Source organism: Lagenorhynchus albirostris, chromosome 3 (genome assembly GCF_949774975.1).
Source record: "Lagenorhynchus albirostris chromosome 3, mLagAlb1.1, whole genome shotgun sequence".
Lineage (NCBI taxonomy): Eukaryota > Metazoa > Chordata > Mammalia > Artiodactyla > Delphinidae > Lagenorhynchus > Lagenorhynchus albirostris.
Window position 1 is genome coordinate 122,199,704 of NC_083097.1, and position 27,429 is coordinate 122,227,132.

The window sequence follows — 27,429 nt, forward strand, 5'->3', positions numbered from 1 at the left end:
GTATTCTTCCTTCTCCTCTCAGACACCTCAAAATCTGAGAATCTGTCCTCGTTTCCCATTCCACATTAGAAGGAACTCCATCACAAGCCCAGTGATTTCAGTTCTGGCAGGGTTCCATGTTCCAAATAGGGGGAAAGATCCCCTCTCTAGTCGAAGACCTAGAGAGGTAAAAAGCCTGGTATAATGAAGGGATGACTTTTTTGCATGCTGGCATCTTCCTCCTCCCTAAGTGATTAATAGTGTTTATGGATGGCAGGGCTTTTTACTCAAACATAACACTGGAAAGTCACAGGTGTTAAGTGAGGTTCACCCTGCTTAATCAGTGGTCCAACAGCCTACACAAACATAAGATTAGTTGTTCACACAACAAGGCCCTCCCTTGGCACATCTCCCGATCCCAGCAGGGTTTTATCTTGCCCAGTTGCAGGGAAGGAGATCCTAGCCCAAAGCCAGCAGCTTGTTTAAGGAAACCAGTATGAAAGTGTTTGACTGCAAAGCTCAGAGCACTTTATGCAGTGTTAGAGGCTTTCAGATGGATAACCATGGAATAGTCTTTGGGTTTTTTTTAAAATACAATTTTTAAAGGTCACACTCTATTTACAGTTATTACTAAATATTGGCTATATTCCCCATGTTCTAAATACATCCTTGTAGCCTATCTTATACACAATAGTTTGTACCTCCCACTTCCCCACCCCTATATTGTCCCTCCTGCCTCTCCCCACTGGTAACGACTAGTTTATTCTTCATATCTGTGAGTCTGCTCTGTTTTTGTGATATTTACTTGTTTGCTGTATTTTTTAGATTCCACATATAAGTGATATCATACAGTATTTGTCTTCCTCTGTCTGACTTATTTCGCTTAGCATAATGCCCTCCAAGTCCATCCATGTTGCTGCAAACGGCAAAATTTTGTTCTTTTTTATGGCTGAGTAGTATTCCATTGTATCAATATACCACATCTTCTTTATCCATTCATCTCTTGATGGACACTTAAGTTGCTTCCATATCTTGGCAATCCTAAATAATGCTGCTATAAGCATTGGAGTGCATGTATCTTTTCTTTTTTTTTAAAGTTTGAATTTAGTTTTATTTATTTTTTTATACAACAGGTTCTTATTAGTCATCAATTTTATACACATCAGTGTATACATGTCAACCCCAGTCTCCCAATTCATCACACCACCACCACCACCCCTCTGCCACTTCCCCCCTTGGTGTCCGTACATTTGTTCTCTACATCTGTGTCTCAATTTCTGCCCTGCAAACCAGTTCATCTGTACAATTTTTCTAGGTCCACATATATATATATATATATATATATGAGTTAATATATGATATTTGTTTTTCTCTTTCTGACTTACTTCACTCTGTATGACAGTCACTAGATCTATCCACGTCTCAGCAAATGACCCAATTTCATTCTTTATTATGGCTGAGTAATATTCCATTCTATATATGTACCACATCTTCTTTATCCATTCGCCTGTCGATGGACATTTAGGTTGCTTCCGTGACCTGGCTATTGTAAACAGTGCTGCAATGAACATTGGGGTGCATGTGTCTCTTTGAATTATGGTTTTCTCTGGGTACATGCCCAGTAGTGGGATTGCTGGATCATATAGTAATTCTATTTTTAGTTTTTTAAGGAACCTCCATACTGTTCTCCATAGTGGTTATATCAATTTACATTCCCACCAACAGTGCAAGAGGGTTCCCTTTCCTCCACACCCTCTCTAGCATTTGTTCTTTGTAGATTTTCTGATAATGCCCATTCTAACTGGTGTGAGGTGATACCTCATTGTAGTTTTGATTTGCATTTCTCTAATCATTACTGATGTTGAGCAACTTTTCATGTGCTTCTTAGCCATCTGTGAGTCTTCCTTGCAGAAATGTCTATGTAGGTCTTTGGCCCACTTTTGAATTGGGTTGTTTGTTTTTTTAATATTGAGCTGTTTATATATTTTGGAGATTAATCCTTTGTCCATTGATTTATTTGCAAATATTTTCTCCCATTCTGAGGATTGTCTTTTCATCTTGTTTATGGTTTCCTTTGCTGTGCAAAAGCTTTGAAGTTTCATTAGGTCCCATTTGTTTATTTTTGTTTTTATTTCAATTACTCTAGGAGGAGGATGAAAAAATATCTTCCTGTGATTTATGTCACAGAGTGTCCTTCCTATGTTTTCCTCTAAGAGTTCTATAGTGTCCAGTCTTACATTTAGGTCTCTAACCCATTTTGAGTTTATTTTTGTGTATAGTGTTAGGGAGTGTTCTAATTTCATTCTTTTACATGTAGCTGTCCAGTTTTCCCAGCACCACCTACTGAGGAGACTGTCTTTTCTCCATTGTATATCCTTGCCTCCTTTGTCATAGATTAGCTGACCATAGGTGCGTGGGTTTATCTCTGGGCTTTCTATCTTGTTACATTGATCTATATTTCAGTTTTTGTGCCAGTAACATATTGTCTTGATTACTGTAGCTTTGTAGTATAATCTGAAGGCAGGGAGTCTGATTCCTCCAGCTCCACTTTTTTCCCTCAAGACTGCTTTGGATATTCAGGGTCTTTTGTGCCTCCATACAAATTTTAAGATTTTTTATTGTAGTTCCGTCAAAAATGCCATTGGTAATTTCATAGGGATTGCATTGAATCTGTAGATTGCTTTGGCTAGTATAGTCATTTTCACAATATTGATTCTTCCAATGCAAGAACATGGTATATCTCTCCATCTGTTGGTATCATCTTTAATTTCTTTCATCAGTGTCTTATAGTTTTCTGCATACAGGTCTTTTGTCTCCTTAGGTAGGTTTTTTCCTCGGTATTTTATTCTTTTTTTTGCAGTGGTAAATGGGAGTGTTTCCTTAATTTCACTTTCAGATTTTTCATCATTAGTATATAGGAATACAGGAGATTTCTGTGCATTAATTTTGTATCCTGCAACTTTACCAAATTCATTGATTAGCTCTAGTAGTTTTCTGGTGGCATCTTTAGGATTCTCTATGTATAGTATCATGTCTGCAAACAGTGACAGCTTTACTTCTTCTTTTCCAATTTGTATTCCTTTTATTTCTTTTTCTTCTCTGATTGCTGTGGCTAGGACTTCCAAAACTATGTTCAATACTAGTGGTGAGAGTGAACATCCTTGTCCTGTTCCCGATCTTAAGGAAATGCTTTCAGTTTTTCACCATTGAGAATGATGTTTGCTGGGGTTTGTCATATGTGGCCTTTATTATGTTGAGGTAGGTTCCCTCTATGCCCACTTTCTGGAGAGTTTTTTTCTTTTTAACCATTTTTAAAAATATTTATTTAGTTATATTTTTGGTTGTGTTGGGTCTTCGCTGCTGCGTGCAGGCTCCCTCCAAAAGCGGCGAGCAGGGGCCACCCCTCTTTGCGGTGCACAGGCCTCCCACTGCGGTGGCCTCTCCTGCCATGGAGCAGGAGGCTCCAGGTGTGCAGACTTCAGTAGTGGTGGCACACAGGCTCAGCAGCTGTGGCCCGCAGGCTCCAGAACACAGGCTCGGCAGTTGTGGCACACAGGCCCAGTCTGGAGAGTTTTTATCATAAATTGGTGTTGAATTTTGTCAAGAGCTTTTTCTGCATCTACTGAGATGATCATATGGTTTTTCTTCTTCAATTTGTTAATATGCTATATCACATTGATTGATTTGCGTATATTGAAGAATCCTTGCATCCCTGGGATAAATCCCACTTGATCATTGTGTATGATCCTTTTAATGTGTTTTTGGATTCCGTTTGCTAGTAATTTGTTGAGGATTTTTGTATCTATATTCATCAGTGACATTGGTCTGTAATTTTCTTTTTTTGTAGTATCTTTGTCTGGTTTTGGTATCAGGGTGATAGTGGCCTCATAGAATGAGTTTGGGAGTGTTCCTTCCTCTGCAATTCTTTGGAAGAGTTTGAGAAGGATGCGTGTCAGCTCTTCTCTAAATGTTTGATAGAATTCACCTGTGAAGCCATCTGGTCCTGGACTTTTGTTTGTTGGAAGATTTTTAATCACAGTTTCAATTTCATTACTTGTGATTGGTCTGTTCATATTTTCTATTTCTTCCTGGTTCAGTCTTGGAAGGTTATACCTTTCTAGGAATTTGTCCATTTCTTCCAGGTTGTCTATTTTATTGGCATAGCGTTGCTTGTAGTAGTTGCTTAGGATGCTTTGTATTTCTGCGGTGTCTTTTGTAACTTCTCCTTTTTCGTTTTTAATTTTATTGATTTGAGTCCTCTACCTCTTTTTCTTGATGAGTCTGGCTAACTGTTTATCCATTTTGTTTATCTTCTCAAAGAACCAGCTTTTAGTTTTATTGATCTTTGCTATTGTTTTCTTTGTTTCTATTTTATTTATTCCTCCTCTGATCTTTATGATTTCCTTCCTTCTGCTAAATTTGGGTTTTGTTTGTTCTTCTTCCTCTAGTTCCTTTAGGTGTAAGGTTAGATTGTTTGAGATTTTTCTTGTTTCTTGAGGTAGGCTTGTATAGCTACAAACTTCTCTCTTGGAACTGCTTTTGCTGCATCCCATAGGTTTTGGGTCTTCGTGTTTTCATTGTCATTTTTCTCTAGGTATTTTTTGATTTCCTCTTTGATTTCTTCAGGGATCTCTTGGATATTTAGTAACGTACTGTTTAGCCTCCATGTGTTTGTGTTTTTTCAGTTTTTCCCCTGTAATTCATTTTTAATCTCATGGTGTTGTGGTCAGAAAAGATGCTTGATATGATTTCAATTTTCTTAAATTTACCAAGGCTTGATTTGTGACCCAAGATGTGATCTATCCTGGAGAATGTTCCGTGCTCACTTGAGAATAACGTGTAATCTGTTGTTTTGGGATGGAATGGCCTATAAATATAAATTAAATCTATCTGGTCTATTGTATCATTTAAAGCTTCTGTTTCCTTATTTATTTTCATTTTGGATGATCTGTCCATTGGTGTAAGTGAGGTGTTAAAGTCCCCCACTATTATTGTGTTACTGTCAATTTCCCCTTTTAGAGCTGTTAGCAGTTGCCTTATGTATTGAGGTGCTCCTATGTTGGGTGCATATATATTTAAAATTGTTATATCTTCTTCTTGGATTGATCCCTTGATCATTATGTAGTGTCCTTCCTTGTCTCTTGTAACATTCTTTATTTTAAAGTCTATTTTATCTGATATGAGTATTGTTACTCCAGCTTTCTTTTGATTTCCATTTGCATGGAATATCTTTTTCCGTCCCCTAACTTTCAGTCTGTATGTGTCCCTAGGTCTGAAGTGGGTCTCTTGTAGACAGCATATATATGGGTCTTGTTTGTTTATCCATTCAGCAAGCCTGTGCCTTTTGGTTGGAGCATTTAATCCATTCATGTTTAAGGTAATTATCAATATGTATGTTCCTATGACCATTTTCTTAATTGTTTTGGGTTTGTTTTTGTAGGGCTTTTTCTTCTCTTGTGTTTCCTACTTAGAGAAGTTCCTTTAGCATTTGTTGTAGAGCTGGCTTGGTGGTGCTGAATTCTCTTTGCTTTTGCTTGTCTGTAAAGCTTTTGATTTCTCCATCGAATCTGAATGAGATCCTTGCCAGGTAGAGTAATCTTAGTTGTAGATTCTTCCCTTTCATCACTTTAAGTATATCATGCCACATCCTTCTGGCTTGTAGAGTTTCTGCTGAGAAATCAGCTGTTAACCTTATGGGAGTTCCCTTGTATGTTATTTGTTGTTTATCCCTTGGTGCTTTCAATAATTTTTCTTTGTCTTTAATTTTTTCAATTTGATTATTATGTGTCTCGGCATGTTTCTCATTGGGTTTATCCTGTATGGGACTCTCTGCGCTTCCTGGACTTGGGTGTCTATTTCCTTCCCATGTTAGGGAAGTTTTTGTCTATAATCTCTTCCAATATTTCCTCTGGTCCTCTCTCTCTCTCCTCCTTCTGGGACCCCTATAATGTGAATGTTGTTGAATTTAATGTTGTCCCAGACGTCTCTTAGGCTGTCTTCATTTCTTTTTTCTTTTTTTTGCGGTACGCGGGTCTCTCACTGTTGTGGCCTCTCCTGTTGTGGAGCACAGGCTCCGGACGCGCAAGCTCAGCGGCCATGGCTCTCGGGCCCAGCCGCTCCGTGGCATGTGGAATCTTCCCGGACCGGTGCACAAACCCATGTCCCCTGCATCGGCAGGCGGACTCCCAACCACTGCGCCACCAGGAAAGCCCCTGTCTTCATTTCTTTTCACTCTTTTTTCTTTATTCTGTTCAGCAGCAGTGAATTCCACCATTCTGCCTTCCAGGTCACTTATCCATTCTTCTACCTCAGTTATTCTGTTATTGATTCCTTCTAGTGTAGTTTTCATTTCAGTTATTGTATTGTTCATCTCTGTTTGTTTGTTCTTTAATTCTTCTAGGTCTTTGTTAAACATTTCTTGCATCTTCTCGATCTTTGCCTCCATTCTTTTTCCGAGGTCCTGGATCATCTTTACTATCATTATTTTGAATTCTCCTTCTGGAAGATTGCCTATGTCCACTTCATTTAGTTGTTTTTTTGGGGTTTTATCTTGTTCCTTCATCTGGTACATAGCCCTCTGCCTTTTCATCTTGTCTATCTTTCTGTGAATGTGGTTTTTGTTCCACAGGCTGCAGGATTGTAGTTCTTCTTGCTTCTGCTGTCTGCCGTCTGGTGGATGAGGCTACCTAAGAGGCTTGTGCAAGTTTCCTGATGGGAGGGACTGGTGCTGGATAGAGCTGACTGTTGCTCTGGTGGGCAGAGCTCAGTAAAACTTTAATCTGCTTGACTGCTGATGGGTGGGGCTGGGTTCCCTGTGTTCGTTGTTTGGCCTGAGGTGACCCAACACTGGAGCCTGCAGGCTCCTTGGTTGGGCTAATGGCAGACTCTGGGAGGGCTCACACCAAGGAGTCCTTCCCAGAACTTCTGCTGCCAGTGTCCTTGTCCTCACGGTGAGCCACAGCCACTCATCACCTCTGCAGGAGACCCTCCAACACTAGCAGGGAGGTCTGGTTCAATCTCCCCTGGGGTCACTGCTCCTTCCCCTGGTTCCCGATGTGCACACTACTTTGTGTATGCCCTCCAAGAGTGGAGTCTCTGTTTCCCCCAGTCCTGTCAAGTCCTGCAATCAAATCCCAGTAGGCTTCAAAGTCTGATTGTCTACAAACTCCTCCTCCCATTGCCAGACCCCCAGGTTTGGAAGCCTGACGTGGGGCTCAGCACCTTCACTCCAGTGGGTGGACTTCTGTGGTATAAGTGTTCTCCAGTTTGTGAGTCACCCACCCAGAAGTTATGGGATTTGATTTTATTGGGATTGCGCCCCTCCTACCATCTCATTGTTGCTTTTCCTTTGTCTTTGGATGTGGGGTATCTTTTTTGGTGAGTTCCAGTGTCTTCCTGTCGATGATTGTTCAGCAGTTAGCTATGATTCTGGTGTTCTCACAAGAGGGAGTGAGAGTACATCCTTCTACTCCGCCATCTTGGCTCAGGCTCTCTCGTCATCTTCTACTTGTTGGTCAAGTTCCTCTAGGTCAGGAGTGCATGTATATTTTCAAATTAGTGTTTTTTGTTGTTTTTTTGTTTGTTTGTTTTGGACATACACCCAGGAGTTTAATTGCTGGTTCATATGTTAGTTCTATTTTTATTTTTTTGATAAACCTCCATACTGTTTTCCACAGTGGCTGCACCACAGTGGCTCCCACCAACAGTGTACAGAGGTTTACTTTTCTCCACATCCTCACCAACATTTGTTATTTGTGTCCTTTTTGATGATAGCCATTGTCACAGGTGTGAGGTGATATCTCATTGTGGTTTAGTTTTGCATTTCCCTGATGATTAGCAATGTTGAGCATCTTTTCAACATGCCTCTTGGCCATCTGCATTTCCTCTTTGGAAGCATATCTATTTAGACCTTCTGCCCATTTTTAATCGGTTGTTTGTTTTTTTGATGTTGAGTTGTATGAACTGTTTACATATGTTGGATAGTAATCCCTTATTGGTCATATCATTTGCAAATATCTTCTGTCATTCAGTAGGTTGTCTTTTCATTTTGTCAATGGCTACATTTGCTGTGCAAAAGCTTTTAAGTTAATTAGGTCCCATTTGTTTATTTTTGCTTTTATCTCCTTTACTTTAGAAGACAGATCCAAAAAAATATTGCTACAATTTATGTCAAAGAGTGTTCTGCCTATGTTTTCCTCTAGGAGTTTTATAGTACCCAGTCTTACATTTAGGTCTTTAATCCATTTAGAGTTTATTTTTCTACATAGCAGGTGGACTCTCAACCACTGTGCCACCAGGGAACCCCCCTTTCTTTTATATGTAGCTGTCCAGTTTTCCCAGCATCACTTATTGAAGAGAGACTGTCTTTTCTCCATTGTATAGTCTTGTCTCCTTTGTCATAGATTAATTGAACGTAAGTGTGTGGGTTTATTTCTTGCTCTTTATCCTGTTCCATTGATCTGTGTATCCGTTTTTGTGCTAGTACAATACTGTTTTGATGACTATAGGTTTGTAGTATAGTCTGAAGTCAAGGAGTGTCATTCCTTCAGCTCTGTTCTTCTTTCTCAAGATTGGTTTGGCTATTCGGGGTCTTTTGTGTTTCCATACAAATTTTTAAATTATTTGTTCTAGTTCTGTGAAAAATGCCATTGGTATTTTGAAAGAGATTGCAATGAAGCTGTAGATTGCCTTGGGTGGTATGGTCATTTTAACAATATTGATTCTTCTAATCCAAGAACACAGTATATCTTTCCATCTATTTGTGTCATCTTTGATTTCTTTCATCAGCGTCATAGTTTTCAGAGTACAGGTCTTTTGCCTCCTTAGGTAGGTTTATTCCTAGGTATTTATTCTTTTTGATGCTGTGGTAAATGGGATTGTTTTCTTAATTTCTCTTTCTGATCTTTCATTGTTAGTGTATAGAAATGCAACAGGTTTCTGTACATTAATTTCATATCCTGCAACTTTACCAAATTCATTGATGAGCTCTAGTAGTTTTTCTGGTGGTGTCTTTAGGATTTTCTACTCATAGTATTATGCCATTTGCAAACGAGCAGTTTTACTTCTTCCTTTCCAATTTGGATTCCTTTTATTTCTTTTTCTTCTCTGATTGCCATGGCTAGGACTTCCAAAATTATGTTGAATATAAGTGGCGAAAGTGGACATCCTTGTCTTGTTCCTGATCTTAGAGGAAATGCTTTCAACTTTTCATCATTGAGTACGATGTTAGCTGTGGGTTTGCCATATATGGCCCTTATTGTGTTGAGGTATGTTCCCTCTTTGCCTGCTTCCTGGAGAGTTTTTATCATAAATGGATGTTGAATTTTATCAAATGCTTTTACTACATCTACTGAGATGATCATATGCTTTTTGGCATCTTTTTTTAAAGCTTATTAAAATATATTTCACATAACATACATTTAAGCCATTTAAGATGTACAAGTCAGTGGTTTTTAATATATTCACAGATATGTGCAACCATTTTCACCACAATTTTACGATATGTCATCACCTCAAAAAGAAACCCTGTACCCTTAACTATTATTCCTATATCCCCCTATATCCCCAGCCCCTGGAAACTACTAATCTACTCTCTATATAGATTTGCCTCTTCTGGTCATTTCATATAAATGGAATTATGTAATGTTTTTTGTGTCTGACTCCTTTCAATTAGCATAATGTTTTCAAGGCTTATCCATGTTCTGGCATATATCAATACTTCATTTCTTTTATGGTTGAATAATATTCCACTGTATGGATATACCACATTTTGTTTATTCATTCATTAGTCAATGGACATTTGGGTTATTTCCACCTTTTGTCTGTTATAAATAATGCTGCTGTAAAATTCATGCACAAGCTTTAGTGTGGACATATGTTTTCATCTCTCTTGGGTATTGGACTTACTGGGTCATATGGTAATTCTATGTTTAGTCATTTGAGGAACTGCAAAACTATTTTCCAAAGGGCCTGAACCATTTTACGTTTCCACCAACACTGTATGAGGGTTTTGATTTCTCCACATTCTTGCCAACACTTGTTACTATCTGACTAGAATAGTTTTCTGATCCTATACCTGGATTGAAATGTCACACATACATACGCAGCCATACATATATTTCCACAGTCATTGGCACACACATAAAACTATACCCATTCATATTTGCACACACCTCTAGAGTTTACATACCTACACACATAATTCCAGATAGACACTTACAACCATACATACATATAATCACACAGAGTATACATGCTTATCAATCCACAGACCCACATATGTGAACATAATCAGACATACAATAGACCAGTGCCATCATACATGTACATACAATTGTCATGGGTTCTGAAAAAGCATACGCAATTGTAGAAAGAACCAGAGATACATATACTCGGTAATGGATTAGCAACTGCCCAAACACACATATGCAAATAATAGTTATACCCACAAAAGCATAGTCGTAAAAAGGCACACATATGTAGCTACCATCGCTTATGAGTCAACAACTGAAGACAGATTGAATGTATTTACTCTGGATGGCATGGAGATGGTTGAGGTTTCATTAGTCCTTGGTGGACTGGGTAGAAAGATCTTTTTGTTCATTTATTCATTCTTTAAGCTACAAGTACATATTGGGCACATAAGAAATACAATGATGAAAAAGACATAGTCCCTGCCCTCATGGAACTTACAGTCTAGTGATGGGGGATGGTCCATAACTAAACAAGGAAACAATCACAGCCTGTGATATATGCCAAGAAGGAAATGAGCAAGGTAAGATGTTAGACAACAGGCAAGGTGCCAGGATAATAGGCAGTTTCCGATACTTTTAGCATTATTCCTCCCTCTTTCATCCTGGAAAAGTAAAGAGGATGCAGATTTACCTTCCTTAAGTCACTGGGTAAACTGGTGTGTGTGTGTGAGTGTGTGTGTCTGTGTGTGTGTTAATACTGATAGTGTGGGCTCAGGACCTAGACAACCTGGTTTAAAAGTTTGTTTCATACTAGTTAGGTAACTTTTCTTTCCCTCAGTTTCTCATCCAAAAATAGGGATGATAATAGTCCCTTTAATAAGGATTAAATTAGCTGATACTTGTAAAGCTCTTAAAACTGCCTGGCGAGTGTTAAGTTCTCAGTATTAGCTATTGTATCATTTTATGAGAATAGGTTTTCATAGAGGGAGGTGAGTGCAGTGGGAGATGGGTAGGGAGGGGCCCAGGGAAGAGATCGAGGATCCTGGCAGTACTCTGTTGACTGTAACCTAGACAGGTCTTCTCCTCTGCCCTCTCTGAGCAGTCTTTTGGATTGTGACCCTGGCATGCCACCCCAGCAAACGATAAACCAATCTACCACCACTCGGCTCTGCCTACAGCCCCAAACCACAGAGAAGACACATGCTGGGTGGTGCCAGGCGTGGCCCTTGGTTTTTGGTCGTGTCAGGCTGCCTCTGCTGTGGGCCTGGCTGGTGATGTTCACTGGTTCTGCCTGGCTTTTCTGTCTGTGTAGGTCAGCACTTATCACCCTGCACCTGCCTCCCCAGGACAGTCCACGGCCATCATCAGTCTGCCCGGCTCCCAGCAACACCTCTCAGCTAACATGTGAGTAAAAAAAGTTCAACCCTCCACTCCCGGTCCTGGCATAGAGGGGTCATCTTTGCCATCCCTCTGCCATCAAGCATCCCCCATCCCCAACCAACACATCCAGAGAGATAACAGCTCCCCTTCTTTTACAACCTCCAAAGGGAATAATGGTGAAAAACACAAATTACCAAACCACATCATCCTGGCTCATTATTTTACAAAAGTAGAAAGAGACTGGAAGATTATATACCAAAACATTACAGGAAGCTTAGGTACTGAGCAATTTCTATTGTTTTCCTTTAGATTCACAATGCAAGGTCATCAATAGATGTTGCTCTAGTAATCAGCAAGAAATAAATACAGCATTTTAGAGGGGAAAGGAACCTTGCAGATGGGAACACTCTCCTAGCCCCTTTGATAAAACCGTTCAGTGCCTCACAGTCCATAGAGTCTAGAAGGACTTCCTAACATCCAGCCTGAGGCCATACACTGGTAACCCCGAACCTGGCAAGCCAAAGTGGGTTATTTTATTTTATTTTTTTTTGCGGTACGTGGGCCTCTCACTGTTGTGGCCTCTCCCGTTGCGGAGCACAGGCTCCGGACGCACAGTCTCAGGCCACGGCTCATGGGCCCAGCCGCTCTGCGGCACGTGGGATCCTCCCGGACCGGGACACGAATCCGTGTCCCCTGCATCGGCAGGTGGACTCTCAACCACTGTGCCACCAGGGAAGCCCCAAAGTGGGTTATTTTTAATGCCTTTAGTCGGGCAGTTATTCTCCTACCACAGCCTCACTATTCCCCAGGGTCTTCACCCCCTGGCTTATACCTGGATATCACCTGCCCAACTCCTGTGTGGACTTCAGAGAGGCAAGTCACTGCTCTAACCCGAGAACATTTCTACCATGTTTCAAGCCCATTCTCCTCCATGCCAACATGCAGCCAGTATTCCACTGCGTGCCAAACACTGAAATTAACACCCGCCTCCCATTTTCCCATGTCCATCTCTGGCCTACATTAAGCTAAGCTCCTCGGGCCATTCCTGGGGGTCACACCTGTCCCTACCCTCAGGAGAGGGAGTGGATCAGAGAGGTTTCTCTTCTGACCCCTCAGTTCCCTGAACCTTGATGGCTGTGACCATTGTCTTGGGGGATACTCTAAGCAGTGTGAAAAAGCATCCTAGATAGAACCATCACTTCCAGGTTTGAGACCCAGCTCTGCCACTGATTCCTGGTCACCAGCTCCTTTCTCTATTCTAGACCAGTTTCCCCACTGTCAAAGTGCTGATGTGACCTAAATGAGTGATTTGCAGCTGTGGGGCACTCTGTGGAGGAGCAGGGAGGAGGTGGGGGCAGGGATCTGGGCGCCTTCACTGCTACTTCAACCAGGCTCCACCACTTTCATCTGCCTTACATAGTGAGATTTCAGTTCTTAAAAGGTGTTGTTGCTAAACACCGGGCAGGTGGGCTCTAAGTTTTCCTCTCGCTTCACCCTTCACTGGTTCCAGGCCTTCCGCTCACCAGCTTCCTTTACCAGTTCCTTTTGTCTCCCCAGGTTTGTAGCCCTGCACTCCTACTCAGCCCATGGACCTGACGAACTGGACCTGCAGAAGGGAGAGGGCATCAGGGTCCTGGGGAAGTACCAGGATGGCTGGCTCAGGGGTGTCTCCTTGGTGACCGGGCGAGTCGGCATCTTCCCCAACAACTATGTCATCCCCATTTTCAGGTGGGTCCTCTCCAATCTCAGGCATCAGAGGGTCAGGTCACCTAGGCCAGGGGCCATCTGTGGCTTGAATCTCTGAAGGACTCAATGCCCTTTCAGAGTAAGGGCCAAGAAACAGCTTTTGCTCTAGTACCCTCCTAACACTTAACTTAAAAAAAAAATAGCAGAATAGTTATCTTTTAAATAGCTCTTCACATTTTATAAGCACTTTTGCATCTCTTAACTCATTGGCTATGCTCAAGAATCTTGTTTAAGGTAGATGTTATTTTACAGATGAGGAAATTGATGTGCAGAGTTAACCAGTCTGCTCAAGAACTAGATTTCAGGTTTTCTACTATATAATCCCCCCCCCAATCGCACCTCACACCCTGCACCCTGACACTTCACAATCATGGCACAATGCAAAAACACAATGATCAGAAGACCTCTTGGAGCACCTTGGGAGACTTCCCAGGATTCTGGTCCATTAGGCAGGGTTTTTGTGACTCAGACCACTACCCATCCATCCACACCCCAGGTCACATGCTAGTTACCCTGAAGATCTTCTTCCCAAACAGCTTTTCTCAATCTTTTTCATTCTCTGGCACATTCATCACTTTCACTGGCATACAGTTTGTCCAGCCACCTCATATGACCACAACTACACAGACCCCAAAACTATCCATGGTTCCTCCTACCCCCACCCCCATAAGTCCAGGCAAAGCCTGTCACAAGGTAGCAAGACCATCACTACATATACACTCTGTCTTTATGACATATCAGAGTCATAACTCCAAGGAAAGGGAAAAATCCCATTTTACTCTCTGGGGGTCAGAGCTAGAGTCATATATGGCCAGTTTTGGGGACTTTCATGTAGGCGGGGCAGTGTGTCCAGTGGAGGGCAGCAATGGTGAGGAGACAGAAACTACATCACTGGAGAAACCTATAAAGAAAGTAGGATTATTTGAGCTACAGAAGACAAGGGTCACAGGGACCATAACAGAATGTGTAGACCAGGAAGTAGATTTGTTCCATGAGGAGACAGTGAACCAGTGAATACAACTTAGAAGGTTCCGGCTCAATAAAAGACTGCACTTTCTAACCCATGGATTTTTCTAATCAGTCTGGCTGGTGAGGTGGTGGATCCCCTTTCTAGAAAGACTACAGGTAAATTGTGGGTTCCAACAGATCCAGGCAAAAAGATTTCTTCACATGCCAGAAAATTGGAATAGAGGATCACAGTTACTCCTTTCAAATGGAAGGTTCTTGGAATTTGTTAGAAAACTGAAAAATCTCCAAAGGCAAACTAAGGATGTCTACAACTGATGCTTTAATTCATTTATTCAACAAATATGTACTGAGCACTATATGTCAGGTACGTTTTTAGATGCTGGAGAAACGCCAGTGAATAAAAGACACAGTATCCTCGCCCAGTGGAGCTTACATTCTAGTGGGACAGACAGACAATAAACAAGGCATATAAGTAATATATGTGGCGTGCTAATGATAAGCTCTAAGAAGAACAAAGAAGTCAGGAAAGGGGGATAGAATTTGCGTGGGGGTGATTACAATGTTAATCGCTTGGTCAGAGATGGCCTTACTGAGCGGTAAGAAGGTAGAATGAAGAAATGAGGGAGGTGTGTTCCAGGCCCAAGGAACAGCGAGTACAGAACAAAGGCCCTGAGGGAGGAGCACGCCTGACATGAAGGCCAATAGGACTGGGTTAGGGAAGTGAGAGGGGGTTAGTAGGTGATGAGGTCAAAATGGTAACAGGGATTCAGATCACACAGAATTTCCTCGGTCATCATGAGGAATTTGGCTTTAACCGATTTATAGGGCTTTGAGCAGAAGCATGACATGATCTAACTTATGTTGTAATCAGAATCCCTCTAGTTGCTGGGTTGAAAGTAAACTATAGATAGGAAAAGGTTGAAGCAGAGAGACTAGTTAAGCAGATATTGTAATAATCCGGTTGGGGGAGGGGGTGATGGTGAAATGAACCAAGGCGCTAGCTGTGGAGGGAGGGAGCAATGGTTAGATTCTGGGTATATTCTGAAGGTAGAGACAACAGGATTTTCTGACAAATCAAATCCTGGGTGTAAAAGAAGAGAGGATTCATGGTGAGTCCACTTTTTTTTTGCTTTGAGTAACTGGAAGACAGAGTTGCCTTTTACTGAGATGGAGTTGAAAACCAAAAGAGGAACAAACAGGTTTTGAGGTGTTGGGGGGAAGCAAAAGCTTGGTTCGTAGAAGATTAAGTCTCAGATGCCTTAGTATTCCTAGTAAAGACATTGGTAAGCAGTTGAGTATACACGTCTAGCATTTAAGAAAGAGGTCCAGCCTTGAGATGGTATTTAAAGCCCTAAGACTAGATGAGATCATCATGATAGGACCCACTGAGATGGAGAGAAGGACAGTGATCCAGGAGCTCAATTCCTCAAGGAAAGAGGGGAAATGATGGCTCCAACACGGCAGGGTGGTAGGTGGTGGAGTCTAATCATGTGAACCCAAGCTGGGAAGTCTTGAGAAGTCCCTCCAGTGGGAGGATGATCCAGAAGTGACAACAAAGAGCAAGGACCTACCCTAACTCATGAACAGTCTTCCATGGAATCTTATCATGAATGCTCTAGGGACCATCTCTACTACTGGGGAATTTGCTTATGCATCAGGCCTTAGCCCGAAGTCCTGGATATTCCATGAAAAAAACATTAAAAGAAGAGTGACTATATAACTTACCATCCAAACTAGGATGCTTCTGAGATAAAAGAGGGACACTCTACCAGGAGAGCAGGTGTAAACTGAGACTCTCCCGGGAAAACCTGGACGTAAGGTCACCCTAACTAGAATGCATGTAGGACTCCATTCCAGTGTACTTCAAGGCTCCAGCTTCCCGTTCTCTCCTTCTTGGCTCTTCTCCAAGTTAGATTTGTTCTTGGGCGAGTCATGAACATCTAGACTCACCCGCTCCATGATGGCCACGTGTTAGGCAGTGGATGGAGTTTCAGCACCAGCATAGTTTGCCATGAGTCCATCCCCACCCCCAGCTCATAGAAACCTGCATATGTGCATATACTGAGATGCTACTTATGCTGATGTGTGTGTTTGCCTCTAGAGAGCCAGCATTTCTAAAAAGGAAAGTCCCTGTCACAGTATAATCTCCTGAGGGCTATTAGGTGACAGTAGATCAATGCTTTCTGTGTGTATGTGTTTTCCTTGACAGCCTCTCAGATGCAGAGAAAGTTCCCATCCCCGAAATCTTGGATGCAGATGACATGCTCAGTTTGTCTATCTGGGGGCAGCTCACCCTTGTTCTTAACAACCCTTCCCACTTTGGGAGGTTTAATTCCTCCCGCTTCTCAGGGCTGAATGATGCCATCCATTGTCAGCTGAGTTTTTCCTACCGAGTGGGTTGGACTATGTGCGCAAGGCCCCTTTCTGTTCTAACGTTCTGTGTGTGTGAGAGGTTTTGCCCCATTTTTGTTGTCTGTTTGCAGTGATGGCTCTGCACTGCCACCAGCCCCCGTGGTGCACAGGGCTGCCTTTTATAAGACAGCCAGACCTCAAAGGTGTGTAGTGCCCCCTGAGCATTTGAACCTCTGCTCTTACTAGCATCATCTCCTAATGAACTGAGCCAGCCAGAGTTTCAGGATCAATTAGAGACCAGAGTTGACAAAAACGCCAGGGTTTTGATTTACGATTCAGCAAGGGCGCCTTTTAATTACTGAGAGAGGAAAGGCTGCTATGCTGTGTAAAGCTCCAGTCCTCTGTGCTCGGTGGTGCCACCAGCCTGTCCAGCTGTGCCAACCACAACTAAATATCTGCCACCACGACCTAGTTCCCGTATCCCAGAGTTATCCCCTGGCTCAGGTGGTACAGAACACTTGTCACGTTCTCATTCAAGCCCTTCCTAACAGCACCTACAACCCTTTGGTTTCCTCTTCCATGCACAGTCTCGGTAGAGGCATAAGTTTCCTCCCTTTTCAGAGGCTGCAGAAGGCAACTCCTCCCCGCTCCCCTCCCCCTCCTCCTCCCCCTCCTCCTCCTCCCTCCTCCCTCCTCCTCTGCCTCCTCCTCCTCCCTCCTCCACCTCCTCCTCCCTCCCCTCCCCCTCCTCCTCCTCCTCCTCTTCTCTCCTCCTCCCCATCCCCTCCCCCTCCCCCGCTCCTCCCCCTCCTCCTCCTCCTCCCTCTCCCCCTTCCCCTCATCCCCAACCTCCTCAACTCATCACCACAGGTGAGGGACAGGCTCAGCCTCTTGGGACTTGGAAACATGAACAAGGAAGGAACAAGGGAGGAGAGAATGTGGACAGAGTTGAAGGCCATTCATGGCGGGGAATCAAGGCGCAGCACCTGATCAGACTCTTCCCACCTCCGATCCCTGCTGCCCAGCTCTCAGCAGCCTCCCTTGGATCCTGTTTCCAAGCTCTTTCCGCTCCCTCCTGTCCTCCCAATAAATGCCCTTCTGCCCAATAAGCCAGGATATTTCTCTTTCTGGCAACCTTCACTGGACACATATGCCATCCTGATGCCTAAGGGGTGGAGAAAAGTGACACGAGGGCCACCACTCACTTTCCTTTAACTTTCTACATAGAACTATATAAAGATTGTCATGGTCCAAGCTTTTGCCTTACCAGGAGGTTACTGGCAGTGCTGAGCAGGATAGAGCCGCTGTGTGTCATGTCCCTTTCAAATACTGTGCAAGTTCTTAAGGGCTCATATCTCAGGTAGAAAAGGGGACACAGGGACCTGCACACTCAAAGCAGCCCAGCAGAGCAAATCAGAGGCAACACACACACCTCCCACTTAAACCCAGAATGTCTTTCAGTCTCTCCATCTAGAAAACAGGGATCATAATATCTGCAGGTCTGGGGTGTCATGGGGATTAATGAATATACGTTTGCAAAGTGCTTTGATGCTAGAAGAATATGCTGGGTAAGTGCTGAGCTTTTTGCCAAAAGACATAGAGGGACTCAGTGTTGGATGGGAGACTTGAGATTTAGGAGTTTCTGGAATCTGGCCTCATGCTGGGTCCAGAAAAATGAAGTTGCACCTTTGTCTGTAAACAGTTGTCCAAAGAAGGGACTGGTGGGATTAGGCTGGCTTGGGCCTCATTAACTGTATTCTGTCCAGGCTGCTGATGCTGCTGGCAACAAATTTGGAACCTGTCTTTGCTGTTGCCAGTCCATTTTGCAGCATCCAACACTTTGAGGCCTTTGTTTAAAACACAGGTAGGGGCTTCCCTGGTGGTGCAGTGGGTAAGAATCCACCTGCCAATGCAGGGGACACAGGTTTGAGCCCTGGTCCAGGAAGATCCCACATGCCGCAGAGCAAGTAAGCCCGTGCGCCACAACCACTGAGCCTGCGCTCTAGAGCCCGCGAGCCACAGCTACTGAGCCCATGTGCCACAACTACTGAAGCCCACACTCCTAGAGCCCGTGCTCTGAAACAAGAGAAGCCACCGCAGTGAGAAGCCCACGCAGTGCAACGAAGACCCAGTGCAGCCACAAATAAATAAATAAATTCATTTAAAAGAAACAGGTAGATGCAGACTCTGCCAGGCAAGCCAGTGCTGGAGATTTCTCTCCAGCCCAGCCTTCATCTCCAGAATGTAGTCTGAGCTCCTCCTGGTGTACAGCCCACTCCGCCTCACTGACTGCATCCCCAGGGGCCAGAAGCAGGCTGAAGGCTGTGGACAGAAGCCCCTCTCTGCAAGCATCAGTTCCCAGCGTGTTTGGCTGCATATGCTTCCTGGGCAGAGTTGGCTGCATTACATGACGCCTTTCCCATCTTGTATAACACTGGTGGCTCGATATTAAACTACATATACTTTTTAAAAGCAAAACAAGGAGAGAAAAGGAGAAATAAGGGGGAATTACCTAAAGAGAAACCTGGAGGCACTGACAGGAAGGAAAATACGTGGAGGGCATCTCTGTGCCAGGGCCTTGGTTGAACTGGTTATCTCCAGGGAATTAGCAGGGGTTATTTAATCAATAGAGTGACAAGGGGATTCATGGACTACTCGGTAGGGGCTGTGATGCTGGGGCAGGATGGTAAAAGGGCAAGAAGGGCATGTAAAATGACACCATTCCCCATGGGGTTCAGGGAGTTGCAGGCTGGAAACACGGACAGGAGATTGGTGTTTTACAAAATATTAACACTGTTCTTAAAAATCAGAGCCTAAGGCTGAAGAATTAGGTCTTATGGAGGCATGGTAGGGCCGACCAGCTCCTTTAGTTTGTTAATTTTCAAGTAGGATGCAGGGTTTTCCAAATGATGAATGCTCTAACTAGCCAGTAGGTAGGTAGCGTAGTGGTAGAGTGAGGGGCCAGCCTGGACCTGGGTTCAAATCTCAGATCTATTAATTGCTTGGACAAGTAACGGTAAATCTCTATTTTTTAACCTACAAAACAGTAGCACTAACAGTACCTACCTCAGAAGGCTGTCGAGAAAAACCTGTGAGATGATGTGGGCAGTGTTTGGCCAATGCTGGGTGTTACAGTGGGTATACAGTAAGTGCTTACTATGTGTGAGACAAAATGACTGGCTTCAGTGCTAAAAGCATCATGGCAGCCATTCAACAAACATTTATTAATAAATAATATGTGCAGAACACAGAGGCTATAAAACAAGTCATATAAAATCTCTGCCTTCAAAGAGCTTAGGATCTAGTGGGAAAGTCACTGAAAGAACAAGAAATCGCCTCTGCAAAGCGAAATGAACACATACAAGATCTTGTGCTCTGAACTGAGGGCTGAAGGGACACGGGGTGAAGAGTGATCAGAGCTGGAGTGAAAGATGATGATATTCAAGTCTTCTAGTTCCACCAGGCCTCAGTATGAGACCCCCTCCCCTCCCTCAGCATGCCCACACAGTTATCCAGGTGTGGAAGCTGAGGCCTCCATAGTTAAGCCTGTGATGAAGACAAGTATAAACATATATATATATATATAATGTATGTAGGTATGTATGGGTAGGAATACGATGAGGAGGGACCACATGTGCTATACAGTTGGGAGCAGATCGTTTTTTTAAAACAGGACTCTTGACTGAACCTTTTCTTTCTCTATTTCTTCTCTTTCACAAAAAAAAAAAAAAAAAATTTGCACAACCAGAAAGATATCTAGTGTTCCAGACTCCCGGAGCTCTGCTCTCTACGCCACATGGACGTTATCCACCTCCTCTGTGTCCTCCCAAGGCAGCATTTCAGAAGGTGATCCCCGGCAGAGCCGGCCCTTCAAGTCCGTCTTCGTGCCCACGGCCATAGTCAACCCCGTGCGGAACCTGGCCGGTCTGAGGACCCTGGGGCAGGGCTCCCTCCGCAAAGGGCGGAGCAACATGAGAAAGAGTAAGTGGTGGCAGAGAGGTACGTGCCTAGAGCTAGGGGATGGGGGGATCTCACAATGGCAAACAGAGTGCTTTTTGCAAAAACAAGGATCTTGGTTTTAAAACAAGCCTCTGTGAAGGTTGCTTTACACTTCCCAAATACTGCGTTGTTTTATCAGATGAAGCCAAATGGACTCAAGGTTCCCGCCCTCAGTCACTTCATACACGCACGCTGACTGATTGGGATGATACCAGCCCTGAATGCCAACATATAATTAGAGCATGGCCAAGGTGGATGCTGGTTCTTATTAAGACAGGACAACTAAAGCACTTGCTGGATCAATGCTTCTTAAACTGTGCTCCATGGAACCCCTCAGGAGGTGCCAAAAGGGAAACAAGGGGAAGAGGAAAAGAAGAGTCATTGCTAAGAGCCCCTGAATCCCACTTTGTTTAACTAATATATGCACAAGGTAAAAAAATTATATTGTACAAAAGTACATTATATTGTACAAATGTCTCCTTCATATCCTTGCCCCCCAGTCCCAAGTTCTCGTCCATGTACATACATACCTTGTAATCTTAGTACACTGTTCTGCACCTTGGTTTTATTTTTATATAACATCCACATTGCACACATGGCAATTACATAGCTCCTTCATCTTCAAAGCCATGCTTTTATCTCCTAATATATTGAATTTCTGCATAAGGCTTCATTTTCAGGGGTTCTCAAAAAGTGGTTGAAACCCATTGTTCTATAAAACATCAAGCCTCTATATTCGTACACCTCTCTAGAAGAAGAAAACAAGCCAAGCAAAGTCAACTTGATTTGTTCTACATCCCCTGACTTAAACTGGGCTCTGCCATCCCTCCTGCTATCTTAAAAAATGATTAAAGGTGGGCTTCCCTGGTGGCGCAGTGGTTGGGAGTCCGCCTGCCGATGCAGGGGACACGGGTTCATGCCCCGGTCCGGGAAGATCCCACATGCCGAGGAGCAGCTAGGCCCGTGAGCCATGGCCGCTGAGCCTGCGCGTCCGGAGCCTGTGCTCCATGACAGGAGAGGCCACAACAGTGAGAGGCCCGCTTACCGCAAAAAAAAAAAATTGATTAAAGGTGAAAATGCAGTACTAGTCAGAGCAAAAGATTCACATGTGGGACGGTATGCCACACAGACATTAAAGCAATTAGTGCCCCAAGACAATTAAAGCAATTATCTTAGTTCTACCCTTTCTCAGTGCTTTCTGATCATCTGCTTGACCACCAATCCCACCGTTGCTTCTTAATTCTAGCCGACAGTGCCTCCCTCCTCACCCTCTCCTCCACCTTCTCCCCACAAAACATACGTGCAATAAGTTATCCCACCACAACAGCCTCGGGCAAGTTACTGACCTCTTCGGCCTTCAGGTTTCTCATTTGCAAAATGAAAATAAAAATAGTACCTACCTCATCAGGGCATTAAATAATTCATTTAACACTAATGGCCCAGTGCCTGGCACATAGTAAGCTCTCGAGAAATGTTAGCTATTTTTATAGTATAGCATTTTATCAGTATCAATATTGCTACTGCAGCTAAGCAGATCATGTTGGGTCCCTCCAGAATGTGAATGTAATTCACTTCACTTGTGTTGAAATGTTCACATAGTCTAGACCACTTTTGAATACCGGGGAGAAAAGCCCCTCGGCAATTGTTCACACTTCCTTTCGGACACTCCCTCTCTAACTTTGTGTAGCTCTTGATTGGCTTGGAGTTTTGACGCTTGCATTATATGCACATGTAATAAGAAAGCATTAAAGCTCTTGGAAATTAGGAACCCGACAAGATAAGTAGATAAGGCGGTAAACTGATTTTTCACCCATTTCTGAGAGCCTAAGGACAGGTCTGCCTAGTGTGGCTTTGACCTTCCTAGGTCCCAGAGGCTTTCTCTCTCTCCCTTTTCCCAAGGTGAGGATGGTCAAGCTATCAATCTCCCCAAAGCAAAGAGAAATGACAGAGAATTGACTGTATGCATCTCACAGGGCTGTCAGTGGAAAAACAGACATTGACATTGAAAGGTCAGACTTGTGTAGTGGTGGCTGGGTTGCCAGTGGCAGCTGAGAACGCCAGCGGTGTTACAGTGAGCATCTGCTCTTCATGTTCACACCCGGCTTGATAAAGAGTCATGACACAGAACATGGCCTAGGCTCAGGCCTTCTGCGCTGGACACAGATGACTTTGATTCACACACGTGTCCATAGAGTGTCACAAAGAACTAACATCTCTGCTGGATGTCACCTATAGCTCTAAATTCTGGGAGACCCTTATGAAGAAATAGCCCACAATGCTTCTCAGGGTGTCTCCCCCACTGCCCCCCACAGAGCACAATGAACTCTCGATTATTCTCCAGGTCACCCACAGGACATATGCTCAAAGGATGGGGATCTCCTGTCTTCCAGAGAATTTGAGGGGAAGGAATGGCTTCCTTTTACTGAGGGAGGACTATCTCAGTTTAAAAAAAAAAAAAAAATGAGCTCAGGGAAACGGAAGGGGCAAAACCAAACTCCTGGACCGTGCATTTTTAGAGTTTGCTTCTCCTTTACCTAAAAACACACAAAAAAAGTTTTAAAACATGGGGCATTTATGATGTTCCAGGCACTATCCTAACGTTTTGCACACATCATAAAATGTAATCCTCACCCCAGGCCACGAGGTGCTGTTTTTAGCTCCAGTTTACAACCAGGGGACCGAGGAGCAGGGAGATGATGTGACTGATGTGCTCCTGGCTCCCTGGGAGGAGATCTGATTCCAGAGCCTGAGTCATGGGACTTCACGAAGCTCATCCGCTCACATCCCTAACTTGGGAATAACCTTTCCAAATTTGCTTCCAGCTGCTGTCACGTTTGCCTGGTACACACAGTCCCTAAATTCCGCTCACCCTTCCTCCCTGCAGACCCGATGAAAAGCAGAGGTCCCACCACCACAGGCCTAAAGCTTCCATCAGAATTTTCTTTAAGTAGCTGGTTGGAGTCCTCTGCCCTCTCTCCTACCCTCTCTCCCTCCCACTCATGCCTCTCCATTGACTCTCTCTTGCGTGTCTCAATTTCTGCTGTCTCTTTCTTTGTCTCTGCTTTTGTTTCCTCTTTGGTCTCCATGCCTTTATTTCTCACTGCGAAGCTCTCTCTTTAGGACTGTCTTCTTCACTTTCCATCTTAAAGGCCTGGAGGGAGAAAGTAGGAGTGTGTGTGTGTATGTGTGTGACAGAAAGAGAGAGGGAGAGGACAAATAGAGGTGATATACCTTCTGACGCCACCCCACCCCCAGTGTTCGCCTAGCCAGTCATTTGCTGCCAGCATCAGCAAACAGCACTAAAAAAAAGAATAAGGTCACCTTTGAAAGACCCTGGGAGAATGTGAGCACAGTCAAACTGGGAAAGCACTTAACTATTCTGGGCTATCAGGACACACTGCTTACCCAGCTCCCACCCAAGCTGCTGTCAGCTGCCCCATTGCTGATATCTCTGTCATACAATTCCCCAGATGGATCCCTGCAGAGACCCGTCCGGTCGGGGGTCCACACCCTCGTGGTGGACTCCCTCAGACGCAGCCCCACCATGGTCGTCCGGCCTCAGCAGTTCCAATTCTACCAGCCACAGGGGGCCCCCTCCTCACCCTCGGCGGTGGTGGCGGAGATGGGCCCCAAGCCCACTGCCGCTGGGGAGCCTGCCCTCACGTGCGTCAGCAGGGGCAGCGACACCAGGATCCACTCGGCGGCCAGTTCCCTCATCATGGAAGGCAAAGAAATCCCCGTCAGGAGTGAGCCTCTACCAAAACTGCCTGCATCTGCCCCGCCATCCATCCTGGTGAAACCAGAGAACTCAAGAAATGGCAGCGAAAAGGTAGGAGTAGGTGACATTAGGGGGGCCTGATTCTTTAGACCCCTAACTTTGCACAGTGTCCCAGCTCCTGAGATTTCACCGTAAATGGACAAGGAATCAAAACTGCAGCCTCCAAAGAATCCTCACACACAACCCCCTTCCATATCCTCACATCACCCGCACCCTCCCCAGACGTGTTACTGAATCTCCTTTATGCTTCCAGAAGATTTTATACATCCTTCTTTCGAGGCCCAGAGGCAACTTGGAAAAAACACGGCTTTGGCATCAGACACAACCTTGACTTGAATTCCAGCTGTGCTGCTTGCTAGCTGGTGACTCTGGTTAAAACACGTCACCTTTCTGAGACTCTTTTACCTAAAATGGCGGTAAGAAGAGTAATAGCCTCATAGCATTGGAGTTAAATGAGTAAAGTACTTACACAGGGCTTGATACGTACTCGTTCACAGTATAGGAGAGGCAACTGAGGCACAGGAGAAGGTAAGTGACTTAGTAAGGTCACACTGAGTTATAACTACTCCAACAACTGTTATCGGGACCTTTGCGGTTATCGGTTATCGGTTCTAGGGCTTTTCCCACTAGAAGTTCTAAGAGTTTTTGTAAAAGTGTTATGTTCTCAACAATATCCTTGAGGCAGGGATGGAGGAGGTGACGTGAAGAAAATTAGGTGACTGTTATCTTTTAGTGTATTGAACATTGCACCACCACCATTACTATCACTATCACCACCACCATCACCACCAACATCACCATCACTACCATCACCCATTTCCCTCCAAATGGAAAGATGGTGTGGTTTCCTCCTCTTTGTTAAGCATTTACTGAATGCTAACGACCTAGCAGGCACTGTGCTGAGTACTTCACATGTCCTATCTCATTTAATTCCGACAACAACCTTCTGATGTAGCTATAATTATTATTGTCATCCTCATTTAAAAATGAGGACATAAAGGCTTATGGAGTTAAAGTACATTACCCAAAAGCACACAGCTGACACACATGAGTGTCTGGAGTAGAATTGAGATCTGACACAAAAACTAAGCTATAAGCTTGCAGGGAAAGGCATTTGGAAAAAGTTAGTGTTAACTGATTTAAATGTTGAGTTCTTCTGAATTACGGTATTCAAATAATTCAAAGTTTTCCAGACCTCACCTGTCAGTTACCCCCAAGCCATTAGATGCAGCCCTCAAACTGTGTTTAGTAAGTGCCCAGACCTCCGCTGGACATGGTAAGGGTCAAAAGAATGAAGACATTTGGTCTCCCACTCACCTTTCAATCTCAAGACATTGGGATTGAATTTCACAGGAAAAAAAAAGATTTCTGAGCAGTAGCACAGAACACTTTATTAAGCTGTAAGATAGGGAATGGCCAAAGTAAAATCTAATATACAAGATCTATAACAGGCTAGGAAAGAAGGGAGAGAGGAAGGGCTTATGCAAACATCAGATCATTGACTCCCACATAAAGCGGGACCTGCTAATCAGCTCCAGCCAGTTGCTGCCAGAATGGGGCACAGGCCCCAGTGTGCCTGCCCTTTGATTATCTTAAGGGACATATAAAATGCTGATTTTTATATGCATCTCCCAATTTTTAATGTGTTAGCAACTAAATCAAACTCCCAGACTTTCTGCAGACTATATTCAGTCAGCAGTGTCCAGTTGGCTAACTCTGCTCTGAGGGTTTATGAAGGAACTGTCTGGATGGAGTCAGCAGGGAGGCCTTACTGGCAGGTGGGAAGGAGAGAGGGGAGGTGAAGGACCCTATTCTCAGGTAGGTGGTTGTCCCCCCTATTTCTCGTAGCTAATTCCCAGTCGTTCTTCAGTTCTCGACTGAAATAACTCTGCCTCTAAGAGGCCTTCTCGGACAAGGCCCATTCCAGCTTCAGGTGGATACTTCTCCGCATTCCTCAGCATCTTCTGCTTCCCCCGCAGTGGCACTGGTGATCATTGTCATTTGTCAGGGTGGTTTTGTTCACTCTTGGCTTCACAGCACCTGACAGAGTGGTGATGCATGGTCGACCCTCATGACAGACACAAGTATTTGCTGGGTGAACACGTGAATGAGGCATTCCAGGAAGGGACAAGTGTAGAGAAACAGCATGAACCAAGTCCCAGGGGGAAATAGCACAGGTCTCCCACTCACCTATGTCCCTTTGCTCTCCTCTGTCTTACAGCAAGTCAAAACCGTGAGATTTCAGAATTACAGCCCTCCTCCCGCCAAACATCACACCTCTGGGAAGCCTGAACAACCAGCCACCCCGAAGGGGTCCCAGCCTGAAGCAGCCCCCTTGGGCCCAGAGATGACCATCCTATTCGCCCACCGAAGCGGCTGCCATTCTGGACAGCAGACAGACCTCCGGAGGAAGTCAACCTTTAGCAAAATCATGGCCCCAGCGCCCACTGCCTCGACCACGCAGACCGTGTTTCCCAGCAAATGAATCTACAGGTGGCTTTTCCTAGACCCCAAAGAGGTGAATTGCATTTAAATACAGTATGCCTCCACTGAGGGCGTCCTGCCATTCTTTGGGGACTCAAGCATGGGTCCTTGTTCTGCCCATTTTACCTCCAGGAAAGGACACGTGGGAGTGGGGATTCCTGCCCTGGCTGGGAAGATAGACTAGATGACCTTCCAAACATAATGATTCAATGTAGCAAGGCCACTACCCAGACCAAGGAATGGGAGCTCATCCTGCCCACTCTATTCCCCAGCGTGGAGTGTGCAGCCTCTCATCCTCTGGGTTCTGTGTAGAATTTCTATGATGTTATAAAAGGGGCTTCAGCCAGGGGGGTCACAATGGTGGAATGCTGGCATTACTTCTTTGACCTCAACATCTTAGAACAGCTTCTGCCATCTTCTGGGACCTAGACACCAGCCACTAGTAGCCACCATATCTTTGTGCTTCCATCGTCATAATCCTGGCTGCCAAGGGAGAATTTCTGGGAAGGGTGTGAGACAGATACTTTGAACATTCCAAGAACCCTCTAA

At 44.2% G+C, this 27,429-nt stretch overlaps 1 protein-coding gene across 2 annotated transcripts in view; it reads left to right on the forward strand.

Annotated features, from left to right (window-relative positions):
* Positions 1-27,429, forward strand: part of SH3RF2 (SH3 domain containing ring finger 2) — a 145,807-nt gene that overhangs the window by 99,571 nt on the left and 18,807 nt on the right. The window contains exons 6-10 of one of the 2 annotated variants that reach the window (XM_060143900.1): positions 11,485-11,576; positions 13,110-13,280; positions 20,368-20,618; positions 24,089-24,447; positions 26,618-26,914. In XM_060143900.1, the coding sequence (XP_059999883.1) occupies positions 11,485-11,576; positions 13,110-13,280; positions 20,368-20,618; positions 24,089-24,447; positions 26,618-26,881 (1,137 nt within the window). In that variant the 3' untranslated portion in view covers positions 26,882-26,914. The remainder of the gene's footprint in view (positions 1-11,484; positions 11,577-13,109; positions 13,281-20,367; positions 20,619-24,088; positions 24,448-26,617; positions 26,915-27,429) is intronic. The other variant, XM_060143901.1, reaches the window with a different exon arrangement.